The sequence below is a fragment of the Carcharodon carcharias genome, chromosome 8, assembly GCF_017639515.1.
Source record: "Carcharodon carcharias isolate sCarCar2 chromosome 8, sCarCar2.pri, whole genome shotgun sequence".
Taxonomy (NCBI): Eukaryota; Metazoa; Chordata; class Chondrichthyes; order Lamniformes; family Lamnidae; genus Carcharodon; species Carcharodon carcharias.
The window spans coordinates 76,338,669-76,362,203 of record NC_054474.1 but is presented as its reverse complement, the minus strand read 5'-3'; the positions used below and the strand labels follow the sequence as shown (position 1 = coordinate 76,362,203).

Sequence of the window (23,535 nt, the reverse complement as noted above, 5' to 3'; positions counted from 1 at the left end):
CTGTCTTGACCTGTCCTGCAGCCTTTGGCATAGTTGACCACACCTTCCTCCTCCAATGCTTCTCTGCTGTTGTCTGGCTGAATGAGACGGTATTCACCTGATTCATGCAACTAACCATAGCCAGAGAATCACTTGCAATGGCTTCTCTTCCTCCTTCTGCACTTTTACCTCTGGTGTCCCCCAACGCTATGTTCTTGGCCCCCTACTGTTGTGCATCGACGTGCTGTCCCTCTGTTACATCATCCAAAAGAACAGCTTTAATTTTCACATGTACACTGACTCCACCCAGCTCTACCTTATCAACACCTCACTGGACCCCTCCACTGCTGGTAAATTATCGGACTGCTTGTCCAACATAGAGTACTGGATGAGCAGAGATTTCCTCCGAGTAAATATTGGGAAAACTGAAATCATTTTTTTTTCATTCATGGGATGTGGGTGTCACTGGCTAGGCCAGCATTTATTGCCCATCCTTAATTGCCCTTGTTCAGATGCCATTTTTAATAATCAGCCACATTGCTGTGGGTTTGAGGTGAGGACGGCAGGTTTCCTTTCCTAAAGGATATTAATGACCCAGTTGGGTCTTTACGACAATTGGCAATGACTTTGTGATCATCAGACGTTTCATTCCAGAATTTTTAAAATTGAATTCACATTTCACTATCTGCCGTGGTGGGATTTGAATGGGACAGACCAGTAATAATACCACTATGCCACCACCTCCCCAACCCCAAGTTTCGTTCCCTAGCTATCGACTCCATCCCTCACCCTGGCAACTGTCTGAGCTCAAATCGGTCTGCTCACAGCCTTAGTGTCAGATTTGATCCCGATATGAGCTTCCAAACTTGCATTCAGTCCATCACTGAGACCACCTATTTCCAATTCTTCAACATTTCCTGACTTCACCATTGTCTCAGCTCATTTGTCGCTGAAATCTTCAGTCATGCCTTCGTTATCCCTGGACTCAATTTTTCCATTGCATTCCTGGTTGGACTTTTAGGTGTTACCCTTTAAACCTGAGGTTATCCACAACTGCCTGTGTCTTAACCTGTGGCAAGTCTCCAAGCCTCTCCCCCCACCCCACCCCCAACTTGCCTCTGTGCTCGCTGACTTACATTGGCTCCTGGTCAAGCAATGTTTTAGTTTTAAAATTCCTATTCTTTCCAGATCCCTCCAAAGCCTTGCCCCTCCCTATCTCTGGCATTTCCTCCAGCCCCACAATCCTCCTAGATTTCTTTGCTCTTTTAACTCTGTCCTCTTCTATATCCCCAATTTTGATAGCTGCACCATTGGTGCCTGTGCCTTCAATTGCCTATGCCACAAGCTCCAGAATACCTTCCCTACATCTGTCTTTCTTTTAGGATAGTCCTTAAAACCTACTACCTCTTTGACAAAGCTTTTGGTCATCTGACACATTATTATGTGGCTCGATGTCATGCTTGGGTTTATAATGCTGCCATGAAGCACCTTGGGTTGTTTCAGTGTGTTAAAGACATTGTGTAAATGAAGTTATTCCCTTTCATGTCAATGAAAGTTAGCAGGGTTTCTAAGTCTTTCAACCTCTAAGTAGAATAAACAGCAGGGTGGATTTGAACTAGAATTACCGTGCAACTGCATTCACTGTCTGCCATTTTTCCATCAAAATGTTGTCTCTTTTTTTTGAGCAAGCATACTGTGGTGACTATCCTACACATTTTCTTTTTCCAGTCAAAATGATAATATCTGCCTAGCTTCATTCCCAATTTTGCACATTGTAAACTCCAAATATATGTGCACAGTTGTTAGGCCTTTTTAAAGTTCAGCACCTCATAAATGCAGACGCACAAAACAGCACAGGTTGGGTGAATTGAGAGCCAAGAGCTCAGTGTAGGACTGAGTATTAAATGATATGTGTTCCTAGGATTACAATTACGTAATTGAGGTTTGTGGGTTTGATGTCTGGCTCTAAGGGCACCTGTAGCATTTTAGTGTAATATCAACTATTTAGTAATTTGTATAGAGCAATATTTTATACTAATGTTGCATTCATTATAGTATTGATGTTTTATGTCTCCAGTAGTAAATTACCATGAGAAGGTACTTAGGGATACTGAGTTTTGCAAACAGAGAAAGAAGGCTATGAAAAAATATTTGATAAAATCAAATGTATATTCTGCTTTTCTTTGCTTTCCCTTTACCCCCTACCCTCTCCCTTTTCCAATCGGCTGTGTTTGAATTTTTTTGCTATCATACTTAGCTCTAGTCTGAAAATGTCTCTTATGCTGCTTGAGTCTCCTTAAAGAAACTTGATTCCTCAGATGTTTAACTCGTGTTTCTCTTTTCAACTAAATGGATTAATTACTTTCTAGTAGTGAGTTTCCAAGGATTTTGATAACTACAAATGCATGCAACTTTCAGCTTTGCAAATCTGCACTGATGGAATTTGTGTAGTTGTCAGTTGCTAGTCACAAAATGTCGTTGTGATGGCTGTTTGGTAGTTCAAAATATTATCTGGTGGTCATCCTGTTACCAACATTACATGAATCCCCAGCCCCCAGCCTTCTTATCCCTTGTGCTATTGATCACTGGCGTGCCTATTTCTGACCATGTCCTTGTATTCTACACCAGGAGTCCTCAACCTTTTTGCTTCTGTAGGTAGCTTCCCCTTCTCGTTTTACAAAAATTCCATGGATTCCCTCTAACAATATGTTATGCAATTAAACATATTTCTGTTTTACTTAATGTGAAATTTGTTGTTAGTGCTGAGCAAAAATTTTGAAAAGAATGGAGGTTGTTCAGCAAGGACATGCGCATGTCTTGCTTCATGCTCATCCTGGCTCTGTTATGCTGAAGCTAGTAGACTGTTGTTGAGATTGGTAGAATTCTGTTTAACTTGGTCGTCTGTCATTGGGAGACTTACTGGAGCTGATAAGAATGCTGATGGGACTTATGTTGTTAACTGCTGTGCTAGCTCTTGCTTCTCCTCTTCATTGCCAACAAACTGAATGGAGTTCTAACACTAAGGCTGGATAGGATCTCCATGAAGATACTACGGACCAATGATTTTGAACCTCTGGGGCAAAGTGGCAGTTTCCCATTCTTCACAACTGTGCTTGTCTGTGGACTAAAGTGATACTGTCAGGGTACTGTAACCTTGGGATTTGGCAGTAAATCAACTTTAAATTGCATGTGTAATGGAGACAGCCACTGGTGGATTCCTTGACAACATTGGTTCAGAACCCTTATTCTACACAATCCATTTGCTCCCTATCCCATTTTCACCTCACTTTCTTCCATGTCAGTGCTTCAGAAAAACTTATCATCTATCTAAATCACTTAACATTGTGCTTTGAAGCTACCAATTGCCTACCCTTTGACCTTCTATTCATGATAGTACTGACATTGTTGATCTGCTTAACAAATCCCTCATTGTCACCTGATGCTCTTTTTCTAATAAAAAAGGAAAAAGTTTATTAATATAGCACATTATATCCATTGAGGTATATTTATAGTGTAGTCACTGTTTTAATACAGGGAAATTTGCTAATTTGCAAACAGCAGACGAGTACATATTGGTGAGGACACCAGAATTGGCCTAGAGAGAAAAAGCTAACATCTAGCCTTCTCACTATCAAATGTGTTTTTAAATCCATTTCCCCTGCCCCCTTGTGCTTGACATCCAGTGCCAAGGGTAAAGGGCACTTGGTTGTCTTTTTCACTAAATTTGAAATGATCCATTTATTCTTTCCTCCTCTCACCACAACCTTTATGCATGGAGCTGAGGCTTTATCACAGATTACTCTACCCTCACCCTAACCTTGGTCTTTTTTCCAGGTTCACTCCTATTTGCTCATGCTCTCCTCTGAGCTTTCTGTGAAGCCCTACTTGTCTCCATTCACACTGAGCATACTTCCTTTCTTGGCCCAAAGCTAGCTGATAAATAGCTCCCTCATTCCAAGGGTAATGTACCCCTCCCTTTCACAACTGAAGTTTTCACCTATATTCAAAAAAAAGCCAACCTCAACTCATCTATCTTTGCCAACTACCACCCATCTTCAGCTTAGGTTTTTGCACCAATGTCGTTGAATTTATTGTTGCATTCCAAACCTGTGCTTACAACTGCCAAATTTTAATCTGTTGAATTACATTTAAACTGCACTGAAATGGCCATAATCAAAAGCACAAACGATATCCTCTCTGACTGTGACAATTTGTATTTTCTCTTTCAACCTCTCTGCTGATTCTCCTTGCCCACTGCACCACTCTGCCCCCGTGTCTCTTCTTGCAATATCTGGATCAGTAGAACTGCCTTTGCTTAGTTCCACTCTTCCTATTTGGCATAGCTAGAACATCTTCAGGAATGGCTTCTCTTCCTGTCCACATACTGTTGCCTTTTCTGTTCTTGAAGGACCTTATCCATAGTCCTGTCTTGTCCTTACCTACATGCAGTCCTTGCACCATCACCTGAAGAAATGGAATGAGCTTCCACAGGTATGTTGACATCACCCAGCTGTACCTCCCTAGCACCCATCCCTCCCCACCATTATCTTGAGGCTGTCATACTGTTTGCCCAGTAGTCTTGAATAAGCTGCAGTTTCCTCTAGTTACACCATACAAATTAGTAGGCCACTCGGCCTGCTGAGCCTGTTTTGCCATTCAATAAGATCATGACTGATCTAATTTTAACTTCTATTTCACATTCCTACCTACCCCGATAACCTTTCAACCCCTTGCTTATCAAGAGTCTATCTACCTCTGCCTTAAAGATATTCCAAGACTCTGTCTGAAACACATTTTTGAGGCAGAGAATGTCACTCTCAAATTTTTTCCTCATCTGTCTTAAATGGGCGACCCCTTATTTTTAGACAGTGACCCCAAATTTCTAGATTTCCCCACAAGAAGAAACATCCACATCCACTCTGTCAAGTACCCTCAGGATCTTGTGTTTCAATTAAGTCACCTCTTTTTTTCCTCTCTCCTTCAGAAGATACAAGCCTAGCCTGTCCAGCCCTTCCACACAAAACAACCTGCCCATTCCAGGTATTAATCTAGTAAACCTTCTCTGAACTGCTTCCATCACATTTACATCTCTCCTTAAACAAGGAGACCCAATACTGTACACAGTACTCCAGACGTGGTCCCGCTAATCTCCTGTATAACTGAAGCATAATGTTCCTACTCTTGTATTCAGTTCCCCTTGCAATAAATGATAACATTCAATTAGCTTTGCTAATTACTTGCTGCACCTGCATACTAGCCTTTTACGGTCCATGCACAAGGACACCCAGATCTCTCTGCATCTCAAGAGCTCTGCAATCTCTCACCATTTAGATATTATGCCTCTTTTTTATGCTTCCTGCCAAAATGGACAACCTCACAATTTTTCACATACTTCGTTTTCCAGATCATTGCCCACTCATCTAACCTATCAATAACCTTTTGAAGTCGCCTTATGTCCTCCTGACAACTTGCTTTCCTACCTATCTTTGTGTCATCAGCAAATTTAGCAACCATGCCATCGGTCCCTTCATCCAAATTATTTACATAACTTGTAAAGAGTTGAGGCCCCAGCATTGATCTTTGGTGCACCATTCATCACATTCCGTCAACCAGAAAATGACCCCGTTATGCTTGCTGTTTCCTGTTAGCTAGACTGCCTTCTGTCCATGTCAATATGTTACCCTCTACACCATGAGCTTTTATTTTCTGCAATAGCTTTTGATGTGGCACCTTATCAAATGCCTTCTGAAAATCTATTCCCCTTTATCCACAGCACATGTTACTTCTTCAAAGAGCTCCAATATATTGGATAAACATGATTCCCCTTTCACAGAACCACGTTGACTCTGCCTGATTACCCTGAATTTATCCAAGTCCCCTGTTATAATGTCTTTAATAATAGCTTCTAACGTTTTCCCTATGACGGATGTTAAGCTAACTGGCCTATAGTTTCCTGCTTTCTGTCTCCCTTTTTGAATTAAGGACTTGCATTAGCTATTTTCCAATCTAATGGAACCTTCCCCAAATCTAGTGAATTTTGGAAAATTAAAACCAATGCATCAACTATTTCACCAGCCATTTATTTTAAGACTCTAGGATGAAATCCATCAGGAGCTGAGAACTTGTCAACCTCCTGTTCCAACAATTCGCTAAGTACCACTTCCCTAGTAATTGTAATTTTCTTGAGTTAGTTCCTCCCTCCCTCCCTTGTTAAACATTGGTAAATAGAAGCTGTTGTCTTTGGCCCTGCTGCCAAACTTCATATGTTTACCACTTATTCCACCCCCTCCGTGGCTACTGTCTCTATCTGAACTAAACTATTTGCAACATTGAGCTGAGCTTTCCCTTTCTCAACACCTTAAACTTTGAAACTCACCTGTGCTTTTGCTTTAAATAGACTTGACAATTCCAAATCAAAAGCAAAATACTTCAGATGATGGAAATCTGAAATAAAATCAGAAAATGCTGGAAGTACTCAGCAGGTCAGGCAGCATCTGTGGAGAGACAAATGTTAACATTTCAAGTCATTGACCTTTCATCAGAACAGTGTTAACTCTATCACTCTCCATAGATGCTGTCTGACCTGAGTATTCCCAGCATTTTCTATTTATACTTGATTTCAATACTAAATTTCAATGCTGACCTGGCCGTCCTCCCACCCTCTGTAGCAGAGTTAGGAGTAGTCAAGTGCAGATGTGGATCCTGATGCTTTGACTTTGGATAATGGTGCTGAGGGACAGCATGTAGATGAGAAATAGGGGACACAGGATTTTTCCTTGTGGAGCTCTAGGGGTAAAAATGCAGGTGTGGAAAAATAAACTTTTTATGACTAGTATGGACATTTTGAGGATAGTGCCACTCAGCTGGACAATGAAGGAAAGATGTTGGAGGAGAATGGTGTAGTCCGCTATGTTAATCGCTGCATACATTGAGAATGATAATGAGGAAAAGTATACCACCAGCCGAGAGGATGGCTTCGATTAGGGCTTTTTTGGTGTTGTGGCAGGGTGGAAACTTGATTGGAGAGGATCAAGCATAGAGTTGAAAAGATTGGTGCACATGAGATGACAGCACATTGAGCTTTGGGGAGGAAAAGGAAATGGATATTTGTTCTATTTAGGTATACTGCAGATTGCTTTTAAATTCTTGGAGATAGCAAGCATTAACATATTGTAATGACAGCTGGTATTTGGTGTGAAATTTCATTTCATTGGTTTGTGCAGTCTTGTGTAGTTTGGCCCACACTGCTGGATCCAGCACTTCATCTTAGTGAGAAAACCATAGGCCCACTTTTTCAGAATTGGGGAAAATTGGGATGTAAGTGAAATTGCTCAGAACGTTTGCTTTTATTCTATTAGTTTCAGAATGATGGCAAATATAGAACAGTAGAGACATAAATTGAAATACCCTCATGTGTCAATGTTTTTGAATTCATACTATGGCTTGTTTTCCTATTCTTTTGGTGGCACATTGCTAATTTTGCTTCACTCCATAAATCTGAATCTTGTTTAGAAATGGCCAAAACTTTTTGTAAGCTATAAAGCGTGAAATCTGTTTTAATTTGGATTGTCATCACTACACGGTGCCACCTATTTTAAGTTGTCTACAAAAATTTTAATTTGGGTGATATTCTTTCTTTATTTTCTACAGTTTACTCCTCTGGCTTAGCTGCAGAATTCATTTTGTTTTGACTGCTTTTATTTAGTTGACAATTTTATTAGTACTAAACTCTGGATATCATTATAACTAATAGTGTTTTTTTAAAAACCAGGCAAGCAAGTAAGCATGACAACTATCAACACTCAAAATATTAACTTCAAATGGGACCCAAAAAATCTGGAAATAAGGACTTTGGCAGTGGAACGTCTGTTGGAACCTTTGGTCACGCAGGTAAGAATGTGTTCCATTTTGCCTGTCTTCTCGTGCAGGGAAACTGTTGGTGCTATATAATGTTATATTGTTATATATGGATAAGCTGTCATGTCAAAGAGTTTAGACCAATAAATCTAAAGACTTGGTTTCTTATTGCTGTGTGTATCTCACAATAAGGCAGTAAAGTGAGCATTTTGGGAAAGGAGTGATATTAGGGACTATACTTTGTCAAATCTCCGCAGCTGGAGAATTCTACAGCTTTCTGGGTTCTTGGATTGAGGTACTGAACTGATAGTGTGAAGTGGAACTTAGGAATGGGACTAGGCCATTCAGCCCCTTGAACCTGTTCCACAATTCAGGTAGGTCATGGCTCATTTGTATTGTACTCAATTTGTATGCCTTGGTTCCACATTTCTTAATACCCTTGCTTAGTAAAAATCTGTCAATATGTTTTGAAATTTTCAATTCACGTAGCTGCAATAGTCATCTATGGGAAGAGTGTCCATTTTCCACTACCAAGTGTTTCCTAACATCACCCCAACCAGCCTAGCTGCAGTTTTAAGGTTATATTGCCTTGTCCTGGACTCTCCATCCAGAGGAAATAACTTCCATCTATCTACCCCTTTCAGTCATCTTGAAACAACTCATTTAAGGGCAAAAATAAAAACAAAAAACTGCGGATGCTGGAAATCCAAATCCAAAACAAAAACAAAAACAGAATTACCTGGAAAAACTCAGCAGGTCTGGCAGCATCAGCGGAGAAGAAAAGAGTTGATGTTTCGAGTCCTCATGACCCTTCGACAGAACTTGAGTTCGAGTCCAAGAAAGAGTTGAAATATAAGCTGGTTTAAGGTGTGTGTGTGGGGGGGGGGGCGGAGAGAGAGAGAGAGAGAGAGAGAGAGAAGTGGAGTGGGGGTGTGGTTGTAGGGACAAACAAGCAGTGATAGAAGCAGATCATCAAAAGATGTCAACAACAATAGTACAAAAGAACACATAGGTGTTAAAGTTGGTGATATTATCTAAACGAATGTGCTAATTAAGAATGGATGGTAGGGCACTCAAGGTATAGCTCTAGTGGGGGTGGGGAGAGCATAAAAATGGAAATAGGTGGGAAAAAGAAAATCTTTATAATTTATTGGGGAAAAAAAAGGAAGGGGGAAACAGAAAGGGGGTGGGGATGGGGGAGGGAGCTCACGACCTAAAGTTGTTGAATTCAATATTCAGTCCGGAAGGCTGTAAAGTGCCTAGTCGGAAGATGAGGTGTTGTTCCTCCAGTTTGCATTGGGCTTCACTGGAACAATGCAGCAAGCCAAGGTCAGACATGTGGGCAAGAGAGCAGGGTGGAGTGTTAAAATGGCAAGCAACAGGGAGGTTTGGGTCATTCTTGCGGACAGACCGCAGGTGTTCTGCAAAGCGGTCGCCCAGTTTACGTTTGGTCTCTCCAATGTAGAGGAGACCACATTGGGAGCAACGAATGCAGTAGACTAAGTTGGGGGAAATGCAAGTGAAATGCTGCTTCACTTAAAAAAAAAAAAAATTTTTTTTTTTTAAATTTTTTAAAAATCTTTTTTGCTCTCCCCACCCCCACAAGAGCTATACCTTGAGTGCCAGACCTGCTGAGTTTTTCATTTAAGGGCAACTGGTTGTGCTGATTTAGAAAACTGATATGATGTCGGTAGACACTGGAATATTACTCCTGGGGGTCTTGGCCTTCCTGATGATGACAGAAATACTGATCGTCCATTGCTATATTAGTTCTAGGCACTGAAGCAGAGTGAGAGTGATTGCACATTGTGGCTGTTTTGCCAGGTAGCTTTAAAAAGTCCTTCTCTCAGCTGCAGGACTTATAAGCCATGTCGCTTAACAATTTATGTAAGCTTTTACCAAATGTTAATGGAAAGGTCAATGAAGTTTACCTGCTTTTTTGTATGGAATGCTATTATTCTTGACTTTGGATAGCTGTTGATTTGAAACTTTTATGTTTTTGCATAATTACCCAGTATTTCAATAAACAGCAACAAGGATTTCATGACTCTTCTCCAGTGTGGTGAATGGCATCTATGTGTATTGCTGAACAGCAGAGAGGAATATTGGTATACAGGTCATGGGTTCTAACATTCCTCAATGCCTTTCAGCATGGTTATGATTCACAGATGACCCTATGTAGTGCATTGGCAGATTTTTGACCATGTAGGTCATGATCGCTTAATTTTGTTCTCATCAAGAATTGCTAGCAGCAATATGGAATTGGAATTATGGGCCTCTTTTTCTCTCCCTTATTTCCCTAATTCAGAAGAGTCCTGCTGTACTGGTTGAAATCACCAACTCAACAAAGACCAAATATCCAGTCTGGGTTTCTTTTTGATCTATGGGGCTCAACACTACGTGATGAGCTCATCTACTCACCCACCTGGGCAGTTGGTTTTTCTTTGAGATTTTATAACCAGTTGATATAAGTGGCAGGCCCTTCTATTGAAACCCCTCCCCTTCCTTGAGTGGTGACTGCTTGGTTTTTCCACTATTCTAACATAGCATACCTTTGCTCTTACCTCAAATTACTGCTGAATTCAGATACCTTTGTCACTTACAGATCTGACTATTCATTTCCAGTGCCCTGCTGGCTATTCTGTATAAGCTTCAGCTCGTGCAAACTCCCCATTCTGGCTAACTTGGGATTTAGAAATAAGATTCTTATCTTCATGTTTATAAATTTTTGCAAGCACACATACTTCTACCCCAACTTCCCTGAACTATCAGTTCTAACTTCATCGGTTTGTTCACTGGCTTCCCCTTTTGCTCCACAATTTACTGTATCTTTGGCTCAAATGTTCTGGAATTGTCTGCCTAAGTCTCTCTCTCTCTCTCTCTCTCTCTCTCTCTCTCTCTCTCTCTCTCTCTCTCTCTCTCTCTCTCTCTCTCTCTCTCTCTCTCTCTTCCCCCCCCCCCCCCCCCCCCCCCCCCCCCCCCCGTTCCTTTCCTCTTTTAAAACCGTTTTTAGCACCAAGCCTTTGGTTACTTCTCTTAGTATCTCCTAATTTTGGCTTGGAACTCTGAAGTGTTAATGATGTCATATAAATGCAAGTTGTTCCCATATAAATGCAAGTTGTTCCCAGTGATCTTTGAATGCAATATCCATTTGGACTTAAGACCAAAATTGTACTTGCAGGTGACTACCCTTGTTAACACCAGCAATAGAGGGCCATCCAACAAAAAGAAAGGACGTTCTAAGAAAGCCCATGTTTTGGCTGCCTCTGTGGAACAGGCAACACAGAATTTCCTGGAGAAGGGTGAGAAAATTGCCCATGAGAGCCAGTATCTGAAGGAAGAACTAATAGCAGCTGTGGAGGATGTACGCAAACAAGGTAAGTGTATTAGCATCTGTATAGAAAGGGTTGTGCAGATTCTTGGACATTTTTGCACTTTGTGAAGCCAGATTGCAAAGTCACAGTTGTGTTTAACATCTTTTATATTTTAACATGCAAAATATTTTTTCAGCTTCTGTAAAACATTCCTTACAGCCAACAGATGTGCAAAATCTTTTTGGAGGAGCAACGAGATAAAGGAAAGCAGTATATTGACTGGCCCAGCTGGTACATGGAGAGATTTAAGAAAATCAGTGTTAGATATTTTCAGATTTTTTGTCTAACCTTTTGTCACTCTGGGTAGGACCATTCTGCATCGTAGTAACTTTTACTCCTAGTGGAAGTTGTGATTCTTTGTTTTTGTACTTAAAAAATTTTCAATCTGATAAAGATAATTTTTCCTTGTAAATCAGTAGAGACATTTTTTTTCACATTTAGACCAGTCTTGATGCCTGTATGAGGTTTTAATACCTGTACTGAATATAATGGTTGCTTGCTTGTGACTGGAAGTGTCAGGAATTTGTTCTCGCCTTGTTCGTGTTTCTCTTTGCTCCTCCTTTCTTTGGGAGTGATATAGTGTTCATTAATGCACAGTGGTTACATCACAATATTGTGGATGGGCATTGGTAATCTACCAAGTGTTTGAGAGGAAACTTTGTTCAATTTTTCTGTGCTGCATTGCTGATTGGAGACAGCCAAGCTACAAATTTCAAATTAATCAGTGGAGGTATGAAGCTTGGGTTGTCTGAATACATGTAGTATTTAATCGTGAATATTCCTGTCCAAAAAATGATAAATTTCTTGTGCTTATATATGTGTTTGTTCTGTTCTGCTCGCAATGAAATATCCTCGAATAATTTGGCACATCCCAATTTGAAAGCTGATATACAAATTAGGAGCAGGAGTAGACCAGGCTGCCCCTCGAGCCTGCTTCGCTGTTCAATAAGATCATGGCTGATCTAATTTTAACTTCAATTTCATATTCATGCCTACACCCCAACAACCTTTCACTTCCTTACTTATCAATAACCTATCTACCTCTGCTTTACGGATATTCAAGGACTCTGCCTTAACCATCTTTTGAGAAAGAGAATTCTAAAGTGTCAACCCTCTGAGAGAAAAAATTTTTGCTCATCTCCGTATTAAATAGGTGACCCCTAATTCTAGATTCTCCTACAAGAGGCAACATCCTTTCTACATCCACCCTGTCAAGTCCCATCAGGATCTTTATATATTTCAATCAATTCCAGTAGATATGAGTCTAGCCTGTCCTCTTAAGAAAACCTGCCCAGTCCAGGTATTAATCTCATAAACCTTCTCTGAACTTCTAATGCATTAATACCTTTCCTTAATAAGGAGAACAATACTGTACAGAGTACCCCAGATGTGGTCTTACCAATGCCCTGTATAACTAAAGTATAACCTCCCTACCCTAGTATTCAATTCCCCTTGAATAAACTAAAACGTTCTATTAGTTTTGCTAAATACTTGCTGAACCTGCATACCAATCTTTTGCGATTCATGCACTAGGACACCTTGATCCCTCTGCAATCTCTCACCATTTAGATAATATGCTTTTTATTCTTACTGCCAAATGGCCAGCCTTACGTTTCCTCACATTGTACTCCATTTGCCAGATCTTTGCCTGCTTGGCTAACCTACTTATATCCTTTTGTAGCCTCCTTATGTCCTCTTCACAACTTGCTTCCCTACCAATCTTTGTGTCATCAGCAAATTTGGCAACCATACCACTGGCCCCTTCATCCAAAACATTTATATAAATTGTAAAGAGTTGAGGCCCTAGCACTGACCCCTGTGGCACACCACTTATTCCATCCTGCCAACCAGAAAATGACCCCTTTATGCCTACTGTTTCCTCTTCGCTAGCCAATCTTCCATCTATACCAGTATGTTGCCCCTTATACCATGAGCTTTTATTTTCCACAATAACCTTAGATGTGGTCAAACGCCTTTAGAATATCTAAGTACAGTACATCAGCTGGTTTCCCTTTATCCAAGTGCCTGTTACTACTTCAAAGAACTCCATTAAATTGGCGAAACATGATTTCCTTTTCACAAAGCCATGTTGACTCTGCCTGATTACCTTTGAATTTATCTAAGTGCAAGGTTAAGCATCTTTGATACTAGATTCTAACATTTTCCCTATGACAGACATTAAGCTAATTAGCCTATAGTTTTCTGCTTTGTCTCCCTTTTTGAATAAAGGAGCTACAGTAGCTATTTTCCAATATACCTTCCCCGAAACTACTGAATTTTGGAAAATTAAAACCAAAGCATCAATTATCTCAGTAGCCAATTCTTCTTTTAAGACCCTAGGATGAAATCCATAAGGACCTGGGAACTTGTCAACCTGCAATTCCAACAATGTGCTAAGTACCACTTCTCTAGTGATTGTAATTTTCTTGCTTTCCCCTCTCCCTTCCAATTCCTTAATTACGTCTATTTCTGGCATGTTACTTGTATCCCCTATAGTGAAGACCAATGCAAAATACCCATTCAATTAATTTGTCATCTCCTTATTTTCCGTTATTAATTGCCCAGATTCACTTTCTGTAGGACCAATGCTCACTTTAACTCTTTTCTAAAATATCCATAGAAACTTGTACTTTCTGACCTTGTATTTCCAGCTAGCTTTCTCTTGTACTCTCTTTATTCCCCCTTTATTAATAGTTTAGTCATTCTTTGCTGTTTTTATATTGTCCATTCCTCTGACCTGCCACCCATCTCTGCGTAACTATATACTTTTCCTTTAAGTTTGATACTGTCTTTAGCTTTAGTTGACCATGGATGATGGGTCCTCCCCTTGGAATTTTTCTTTCTTGGTAGAATGTATCTATTCTGTATATTCTGAAATATCCCCTTAAATGTGTGCCACTACATCTCTATTGACCGATCCCATAACCTCTATTGCCAGTTCACATTCTCTAGTTCTGCTTTCATACTGTCATAGTTTCCCTTATTTAAGTTTAAAATACTAATCTAAGACTCACTCTTCTCCCTCAAACTGAACATAAAATTCAACCATATTATGATCACTGCTACCTAGGGGCACCTTCACTAGGGTTAGTAACCCTGTCTCGTTGCACAATACCAAGTCTAGTACAGCCTGCCCTCTGGCTCCAGAACGTGCTGACCTAAGAAATTATCCAGAAAATATTCTATGAATTCATCACCTATGCCACCTTTGTCCATCTGATTTTTTTCCAGTGTGTATGTAAATTAAAATCACCCATGATAATTACCATACAGGCTGGCACTATTTCTTCTTTGATACCCTATCCTACTGTGTGTTAGGGGGCCTGTGCACCACTCCCACAAGTGACTTCTTGCCTTTATCATTCCTCACCTCTACCCAGACCGCTGATATATCCTGGTTTCCTGAGCTTGGGTCCCTCTCTCTTGTGCTGATGTCGTCTTTAATGAACAGAGCCACCCCTCCACCACCTTTTCTTAACTTCCTGTTCTTCCTAATAGTCTCATACCCTTCACTATTCAGGTCCCAGCCTATGCCATCCTGCAGCTATGTCGCTAATGACTATCAGATCGTACTTATTTATTTACATTTGAGCTATCCGTTCATCTGTTTTGTTTCGAATGCTACCTGCATTCAGATCCAGAGCCTTAAGTTTTGTCCTTTTCTTATTTTTTGTAACCTTTAGCCTTATCTGTTGATTTTACTCTTCAATATGTACTCTATCCCTTCATGTCACGGTCTGTTCATCATTTCCCATATCAATACCTCCCCCTCTTACCCTATCTCTACTCTTTGATATATCACATCTTCCCTCCATTATATCTTCTTTGAATCTTTCAGCCTCCTCCTCAACAAGAAAAGTTTGAGTTCGTCCTCCTGTTTTTTTTCTAAGCCCCTAACCTTTTTAGTAAACATAGTAAATAGAAGCAGGAGTAGGTCATTTGGCCCTTCGAGCCTGCTCGAGCTGCACCTTCTCTAGACCAACTACATCATTTGAGTACTAGGAGTTCCAGATCTGCACATCTGCACATAATACTTTGAGCTTAGCTGAGCCACTGATCTATACAATGGCAGGACAACTATTGTGATTCTACACTTTTTTTTCATTTGTTCATAAAATGTGTGCGTTATGGGAAAGATGGCATTCATTGCCCAAACCTAACTGGCCTTGAGCAGGTTGCAGTGAACTACTGCTGGGACCACTGATGGCTGTGTGATGTAGCTATACCCACAGTGCTGTTAGGAAGGGAGTTCCAGGATATTGACCCAGTAATGATGAAGGAACGGTAATTTATTTCCAAGTCAGGAAGGTGTGTGACTTGGAGGGGAATTTGCAGGTGGTAATGTTTCCATGTGTCTGCTGCCCTTGTATTTCTGGGTGGTGGAGGTTGTGGGTTTGGGAAGTGCAATTGGAGAAGCCTTGACGAGTCGCTGCAGAGCATCTTGTAGATAATACATACCCGTCATGTTGCGCTGATAGTGGAGGGAGTAAATGTTTAAGGTGGTGAATGTGGTGCTGATCAAGCAAGCTGCTTTCTCCTGAATGGTGTTGAGCTTCTTGAGTAGTGATGGAGCTGCACTCATCCAGGCAAGAGGTTTATATTCTATCTGCCTTGTAAATTACGGACAGCAAAGGTCTTCAGTACTACAATAGGGATGTTGTCAGGGATCCATTGCCTTTGCTGTATTTGTTGCACTCAGTTTCTTTAGAGCACATGGAATGAATCGAATTGGTGCAGATGGGTTGCTGCAATGATGGAGGAATCAGGAGAAGGTCAAAATGGATTATCCACTCAGCATTGCATCTTCAGCCTTGCCTTTGCACTGCCTGGCTGGGCCCTGCCATTATGAGGATGGAGTCTCTTCCTGCTTGTAATTGGTGGTGGGCAATTAAACATTCAAAATTGGATTGGCAGGACTGTGGAATTTTAAAATCCAGTATCCAATTTGCTTTCTTAATAGCTAGATATTGGTTTGTTCTCTTGAGGGATTTATTCACTGACTTCCAGATCTCTCTCCTGATTCTCTTCATTTTTGTTCTATTTTTCATTGTTCCTATAACTTCTCAGCTCTTTTTTTAAACCCTTAAACACATGACTTGGCACAGCTATGTTACATTCCATGTGCCAATTGTTAACTTATTTCTCTACCTCTTGCCTTATGCTGCAATAGTATTTCCACCTCTTTTATCTTCTCTTTTCTCTTCAATCCTGCAGTTTCTTACTATCTTCCAATTTATTGAGCTCCCTTACTATTTTTGTCTTAACAATAGATAACTGTCTTGATATTTCCCATTTGGAGGGTTTTTTATTTATTATGGGATGTGGGCTTCCCTGGCTATGCCAGCATTTATTGCCCTTGAGAAAGTGGTGAGCTGCCGTCTTGAACCGCTGCAGTCCCTGTGGTGTAGGTACACCCATGGTGCTGTTAGGGATGGTGTTCCAGGATTTTGACCTAGTAACAGTGATGGAATGATATATTTTCAAGTCAGGATGGTGAGTGGCTCGGAGGGCAACTTCCAGGTGGTGGAGTTCCAATGTATCTGCTGCCCTTATCCTTCTAGATGGTAGTGGTCATGTGTTTGGAATGTTCTGTCTAAGGAGCCTTGGTGAGTTTCTGCGGTGCAGCTTATAGATAGTACATACTGCCACCATTGTTTGTTGGTGGTGGAGGGAATGAATGTTTGTGGAAGGGATGCCAGTCAAGAGGGCTGCTTTGTCCTAGATGGTGTCAAGCTTCTTGTGGTGTTGGAGCTGCACTAATCCAGGCAAGTGGAGAGTATTCCATCACACTCTTGACTCGTGCTTTGTAAGTGTTGGGCAGGCTTTGGGCCACTAGGAGTTGAGTTTCTCCCCACAGGATTCCTAGCCTCTGACCTCATGTAGCCACAGTATTTACATGACTAGTCCAGTTCAGTTTCTGGTCAGTGGTAACTCCATGTGGAGGTGTAGGATAGTTTTTTTTGCACCTGGGCACATTTTTTAATTTATTCAATATAGCTATTATATTGAATTTGAAAATAGTACAATCTGCAAGTGAAAATGATTACTAATTGTTTGAGGTTATGATCTTAAAGCTATTTCTTTGACCAACTTTGATTCCCAATGCCCTTGTCACAACAAATGCTGGATTTAATGGCTCTTGAGTGCCAAGGACCTGAAAGGGATATTTTACTTTTTCTGAGACATTTGAATGCTGAAGTCCAAGTGCAGATACTTTCTGGAGAGGGTAGATTGCAACAAATATTTTATTTGTACTTTGATTCAGAGGCTTATAGAGATTTCCTTTAAATGTATGACAAAGATTTTGCATGCATATATTGTGACTGTTTTAGTGACCATTTTTATGTAAAAGCTGAATGTGTTTAACACTGGATATTTAATTAACTTCCTAATCTGCATTAACTTATTTGTAATAAAGCACTTCTGTTATTTTCTGCAACAAATTTTTGACTATGCCAGTAACTGCTGTGTCTATAACAAATCTTGCAGTAAACATGGTGTTACTGACCTCCAGAAAATATTTATTGGTGATCATGAACTACTAAGCACAAAGTCTTCCAGTTAATGAGGATTTGTTCTCAAAAATTAATACTTTTCCAAATTTGATAAACAGCACCTTTTTTAAACAAGACCTTTTATGCAGAATTCAATATTGTGGAATTGGTAACAATAGATAATAACTTAGTCATCTTAAGCTCTCCAAGCTATTTCAACAAATGATGCACATAAAGATTGAAAGTTAGCCTACTGTACATCTTAATCCACTGCTCACAGCTCACTCATTGTTTTAATGAACTAGACAGTAGTTGCTATTGGCTTAGATGGTAGCATGTAAATGGAAGTTTTTCTACTTTTTGTTGACTTTAAAACATCTTTCTACAATTTCCAATGCAATTTTTAGAGTACTAATTGCTTCATTGTGTTTATCACTTTGAATACAATATCATGGAAATTGTAAGTTATAATTAATTCATAGTTGTGGCATTTCCTGTTAGGAAAAATAAATTGAGTGAAATGAGGTAATTTTTATGAGCTTTACCAGATTATGACCTGTCTCCCTCCTTTTCATAATGATATTACTATACTAGTCGGCAACCAATAACAATACTAATTGTGTAAAATTGATTTGATTTTGAAGTTAACAGCACATATCATACCATGCAACATCCTGCAAGGACAAAATAATTTAGTAATTAGAAATTAATAGGTATAAGAGTGAAGACCCACTATTTCTCTCAATTTGCTTTTTATTTTTACTTGAGGTACTAAACTGTACTGTCAGTAATGCGCACACGCACGCACACACCCCCCCCCCTTACAATAACATTCCAATAACTATGAAAATTATCTTCCTGACCTCCCCCTCCTTATTTGAAAAATGAACCATCGTAATTTTGAAAGACGGCTTCATTCTCTGAATCCATCTTACGTATCTCCTTTACTTAATACACGATTATATTGCCAGATTCATGCTTTAGACTTTTGCCATTGCATCTGCAATCAGTTTCTCATCCAGGCACTTGTATAATTTGTAGAGTAAATGGCTGCAGTAATAAAGTCCATCTGAATAGCCTTGCACTTTTGTCTCAATTTATCCAGAAGCCTGAGAGGATTGTGGTCTATATAAACAATTGTTCCAGATGAATTTCAGATAAATTTCAAAATGCTGCAATACTAACATCAGTCCCAAAGTCTCCTTTTCAATCGTTGAATATCTTTTCTGTTATACATTCAACTTCCATGAAAAATACCCTATTGGTTTTTCAATTCCAGTGTCGTCATCTTGTAACACTGGCCCCAATGCCTGTATTGCTTGCATCAATGGCCAACTTAAATTACTTGGCATAATTGGGTACTGCCAAAACTGGTGGTGTAGTCAATACAGTTTTCAAACTGTCAAAGGACTTCTGACAGCCCTGTGCCCATTGAAACTTTATTAGTTCAGTCATTGGAGCAATCACACTGCTAAAATTTGGTACAAATTTCCAGTAAAACCCACTGATGCCCAGAAATCTCAAAGCTTTTCATTTTGTTGTAGGCAGGGACATCCATGATAGACTTGACTTTAACATCTTTCGGATCCACCTTACAATGTCCAATGGTATGGCCTAGATACGTAACTTGCACTTTTTCAAATTCACTTCCAGCCAACTTCCATCACCGAATTAGCTTCTTATAATCGACAAAACAATTATTCCAGATGCTGCAAATGCTCCTCCCACATCTGACTGAAAACTACCAAGTCATCAGTATAAACAGCACAATTGCTCAGACCTGCAATTACTTTGTCAGTCTTTGAAATGTTGCAGGTGCACTTTTCATACCAAAGGGCACGACTTCAAACTCATTTGGTCCATCTAGTGTCATAAAAGCTGATATCTCCTTTGCTCTATCTGGTAACAGTACTTGCCAGTATCCTCTCAGCAAGTCAATCTTTGTGATCAATTTTGATTGTCCTACTTTTTCCATACAATCTTCCAACCATGGCGTAAGATATGAATCCACTTTCATCACAGCATTCACCTTTCGATAGTAGACATACACATTCTTGTGCTGGGGCTGAAACTGGATGCGTCACAATAGGCAAACTTGAGTTATTGCAACTAGACTCGATATCATTTTGAAGCATGAATTTGATTTCTTTCTGTACTTGTGATAACTTTGCCGGATTTAATCTATAAGGATGTTGCCTTATTGAAGATGAAACTTCTACACATATATCATGTATAGCTAGCTATATTTGTCCTCCCCAGCTTATCCCCACAAATAGCCTTGTGTGACTGCAGTAGCTTCTCCAAATCACTTTGACACTTATCTGGAAGGTAACTCAATATTACATTTAAATTTTCAAGTAACCCTCAATATTCCAGTTTGATCAGATGAAAATCAATTTCAGAATTCCGCATTCCTATCTTTTACTCATTATGTACGGCCACTAACACCTTCTTTAGGTCATCTTCCCTGTCAAAGTACTTTTTAAGCTTATTTAGATTTCACACCCTTACTTTCTTGTTGGAGTATTTGTTAAATAATTTGCTTCACTCAGTTTCTTTTTAATCTGTAAGACCCACTAAACCTTGCCTTTTAACAAGTCACCTAGTACTGGTAACAGAACTAGCACTTTTTCCGCACCATCAAAACTGAGCTGTAACTTTCCTGTCTGCCTTCACTGGCTGTGATATCTTTAAATGGTCCCTAGCCAACTCACATGCTCTATCCAATCTTTCTCTGAAGTTGATGCATAATTCAAGAGAATAGTTTTTGAATTTTGACCCACCAATTTCTCAAATCAATTTCAGTGGCCCCCCCCCTTACCTCATGATCAGGGACTAGTTCAAAAGGACTAAAACCAATCGATGCATTAAGAGAGTTCTTATAGCAAAGAACAAGAATGGAATTCCTCTATCCCAATCCTGTGTATAATCCTGATTATACACCCTCATCATAGTTTTTAAAGTTTGATACCATCTTTTAAAGCCCCTTGTGACTCAGGATGATAAATTGCATTATCCCCAAACTATTCGTTACTTCCTTAAACAGCTGTGACATGAAATTTGAACCCTGATCTGATTGTATTTCCTTAGGTAAACTTTGTCTTGTAAAAAAAAAACTTAGTCAATTCTTCCACAATTTTCTTTGTTGTAATATCTCTCAAATATATTGCTTCAAGAATGATGGTAGATTATTGTCAGTAAGTACTGATTTCCACTTTTAGTCTTAGAGAGGGGTCCTACACGATCAATCAGAACCCTAGTAAAAGGTTCTTCAAATGCTAGAATTGGAATTAAAGTTGCTGGCTTAATCACTGCTTGTGGTTTCCCTATCACCTGGCATGTGTGGCATGTTCTACAGAATTTGACTACATCTCTATGCAATCCAGGCCAATAAAAATGTTTTTGTATTTTTGCCTGTGGTATTTCTAATTCCTAAATGTCCCCCCCCAACCCCATTGGAATTTCATGCATAATCCTCAGAATCTAATTTTTATATCCAAATGGTATTAAAATCTGATGCCCTTCCCTTCAGCTTTCATGTGCTGAAACATGATGAGGCTGTCATTTTCTCATTAAAACATTACCCTTAAGGTAATAGCATTCTGGAATACACTTTGCCTCTGTTTCTGAGTTAGCTGTCTGCTATAACTGTGCTATTTGTGTATCTTTTTTCTGTAACTCTACCAACTGCCTTGAGTTGAACACCTCAGCTGCATTGTCTTCCAATCTTTCTTCCTGAACAATGTTATCAAACACAATGCCAGCTAATTGGATTTCCACACCACCTCTCTGCCTTTGAACTTCCTGTTCTTGTTTCAACCTCTGAGTCTGTGATCTTGTTATCTCTGATCCTGGAAAGAATCCAGGATGCTCTATCTGCAATGCTTCTGTTGAAAACACTTTTCTACAGGCTCCTCAACTACCATAGACATCACCAACACCTGGGACCCAGCTATATCATTACTCAAAATAAATTGAACCCCTGCAATGGACATTTTTTCGACTATTCCAACAATAACTTCACCTGTTTTCTACTTTTTAAATTTATATTCCACAATGGAATAGACTTAGCACCTCCTTGAGCCCCACTTATTATCACCTCCTGCAATATGCTTCTGAACAACAAATGCCACTATCCTGCAATGTTAAGCATTGACTAGCCCTTGTGCCTCTTAAAATTTTAACATGTTTACCTGCTCCACCCTGTACACATGGAAAGACTTCCCCTTCACATACAAAATCTTAAAATATTTCTGCAACCTGCTCCTTAGAATTCCCTTGGGTAACTTGTAAAAACATTCCCGCTTCTTTACCTATCACTGATTCTTCCTGTTTTACCTGTACACAAGCCACTGGTTTTTTTTGTCTGATCCTCCGAACCCACTGTACTTTTACTTCCAGAACTTTTCTGCATCCCTATAATCCCAACTGATTTTCCCTGAAATTTCGAACACACTGACTTCGTATGTCCAACTTTATTACAATGAATGCACCTAAATTTTTGAGTGTCACCTCTACCCTCAACACCTTCCTTTTTATTCTAAGATAAAACTTCTTGCGAATTTCCTTCCCTGACTACCCACCTTCCTTTCACCTTCCCACTTACTTTCCTTCTCTGATTTAAAAGGGTGATGAAAATGAAGCTCTTATGAATGAGCTGATAATCACCAGCTGTCTCTGTTGCTTTAACTCTCTGTTCCTCCGCATGATTTCTCACTACCGAAGGAATTGAATCTTTAAATTCTTCCAAAAGAATTATCTCTCTAAGAGCTGCAAATGTCATCTCTGTTTTTAATGCCTGTATCCACTAGTCAAAATTACTTTGTTTTACTCTCTCAAACTCAATAAGTTTACTGAGGCTGTTTTCTCATATTCCTAAATTTCTGCCTGTATGCTTGAGGAAGCAACTCGTATGCACTGAAAATAGCTTTTTTACTACACCATAATTCACTGACATTTCTTCTGACAGTGAAGCATAAACCTCGTGCTCTACCCACCAACCTGGATGGTAACAACAATGTCCAGCTTTCCGGTGACCATTTCATCTGTTTAGCTATCTTCTCAAATGAAATAAAGAATGCTTCAACATCTCCTTCCTCAAACTTCAGAAGAGCTTGTACAAATTTAAACATCTCCCCACTGGGTTTTAGGTTAAAGGTTTTCATCAGAACTTTCCTCAGCATCTGATGTCTCCTTTTTAAAATCCAGCTTTTTAAGCTGGTACTCTGTCTGGGTCATGAGGACTCGAAACGTCAACTCTTTTCTTCTCCGCCGATGCTGCCAGACCTGCTGAGTTTTTCCAGGTAATTCTGTTTTTGTTTTGGATTTCCAGCATCCGCAGTTTTTTTGTTTTTAACTCTGTCTCTTTCCTTCATTCTTTCTTCCATTGCTAACTTTTTCCCTCTGGAGATCAAGATTTCACATTTCCATTTCTTTTTGAAATAATCTCTTTTCTCCTATCTTTTTCTGCTGCCTCTAGTTCCAGTTTTCTCATTTCCATTTTTTTTTCCTTTTCGTTTGCCTTCAATTCAAGTTTTCTCAGTTCCTTTGCTTGTTCATTTTTGAGCCTCTTCATTTCTAACTGAAGTCTCACTACCTCCAGCTGTGAATAATTAGTGTCAGGCATCACTCCCAACTTTAAATGCTGCGCTATCACTTTCTTTGCCCCCACGGGTATCCTCAATTGCAACTTATCTGCCAACTCTGTTAACTTGCCCTTAGATATCTTTTGTAACTCAAAAAAAGTTCTAGCCATGGATAAAACCAATTTTGCAGTCACACCGCTAAAACACCTCACACCAACTCCTGAATTCAAAGTGCTCCTTGTACTC

General features: G+C 39.7%; 1 protein-coding gene across 2 annotated transcripts in view; it reads left to right on the top strand.

The window, feature by feature from the left end:
* Positions 1-23,535, top strand: part of ctnna1 (catenin (cadherin-associated protein), alpha 1) — a 196,741-nt gene that overhangs the window by 15,761 nt on the left and 157,445 nt on the right. For both annotated transcript variants that reach the window (XM_041192980.1, XM_041192979.1), the window contains exons 2-3: positions 7,751-7,869; positions 11,018-11,213. In XM_041192980.1, the coding sequence (XP_041048914.1) occupies positions 7,765-7,869; positions 11,018-11,213 (301 nt within the window). In that variant the 5' untranslated portion in view covers positions 7,751-7,764. The remainder of the gene's footprint in view (positions 1-7,750; positions 7,870-11,017; positions 11,214-23,535) is intronic.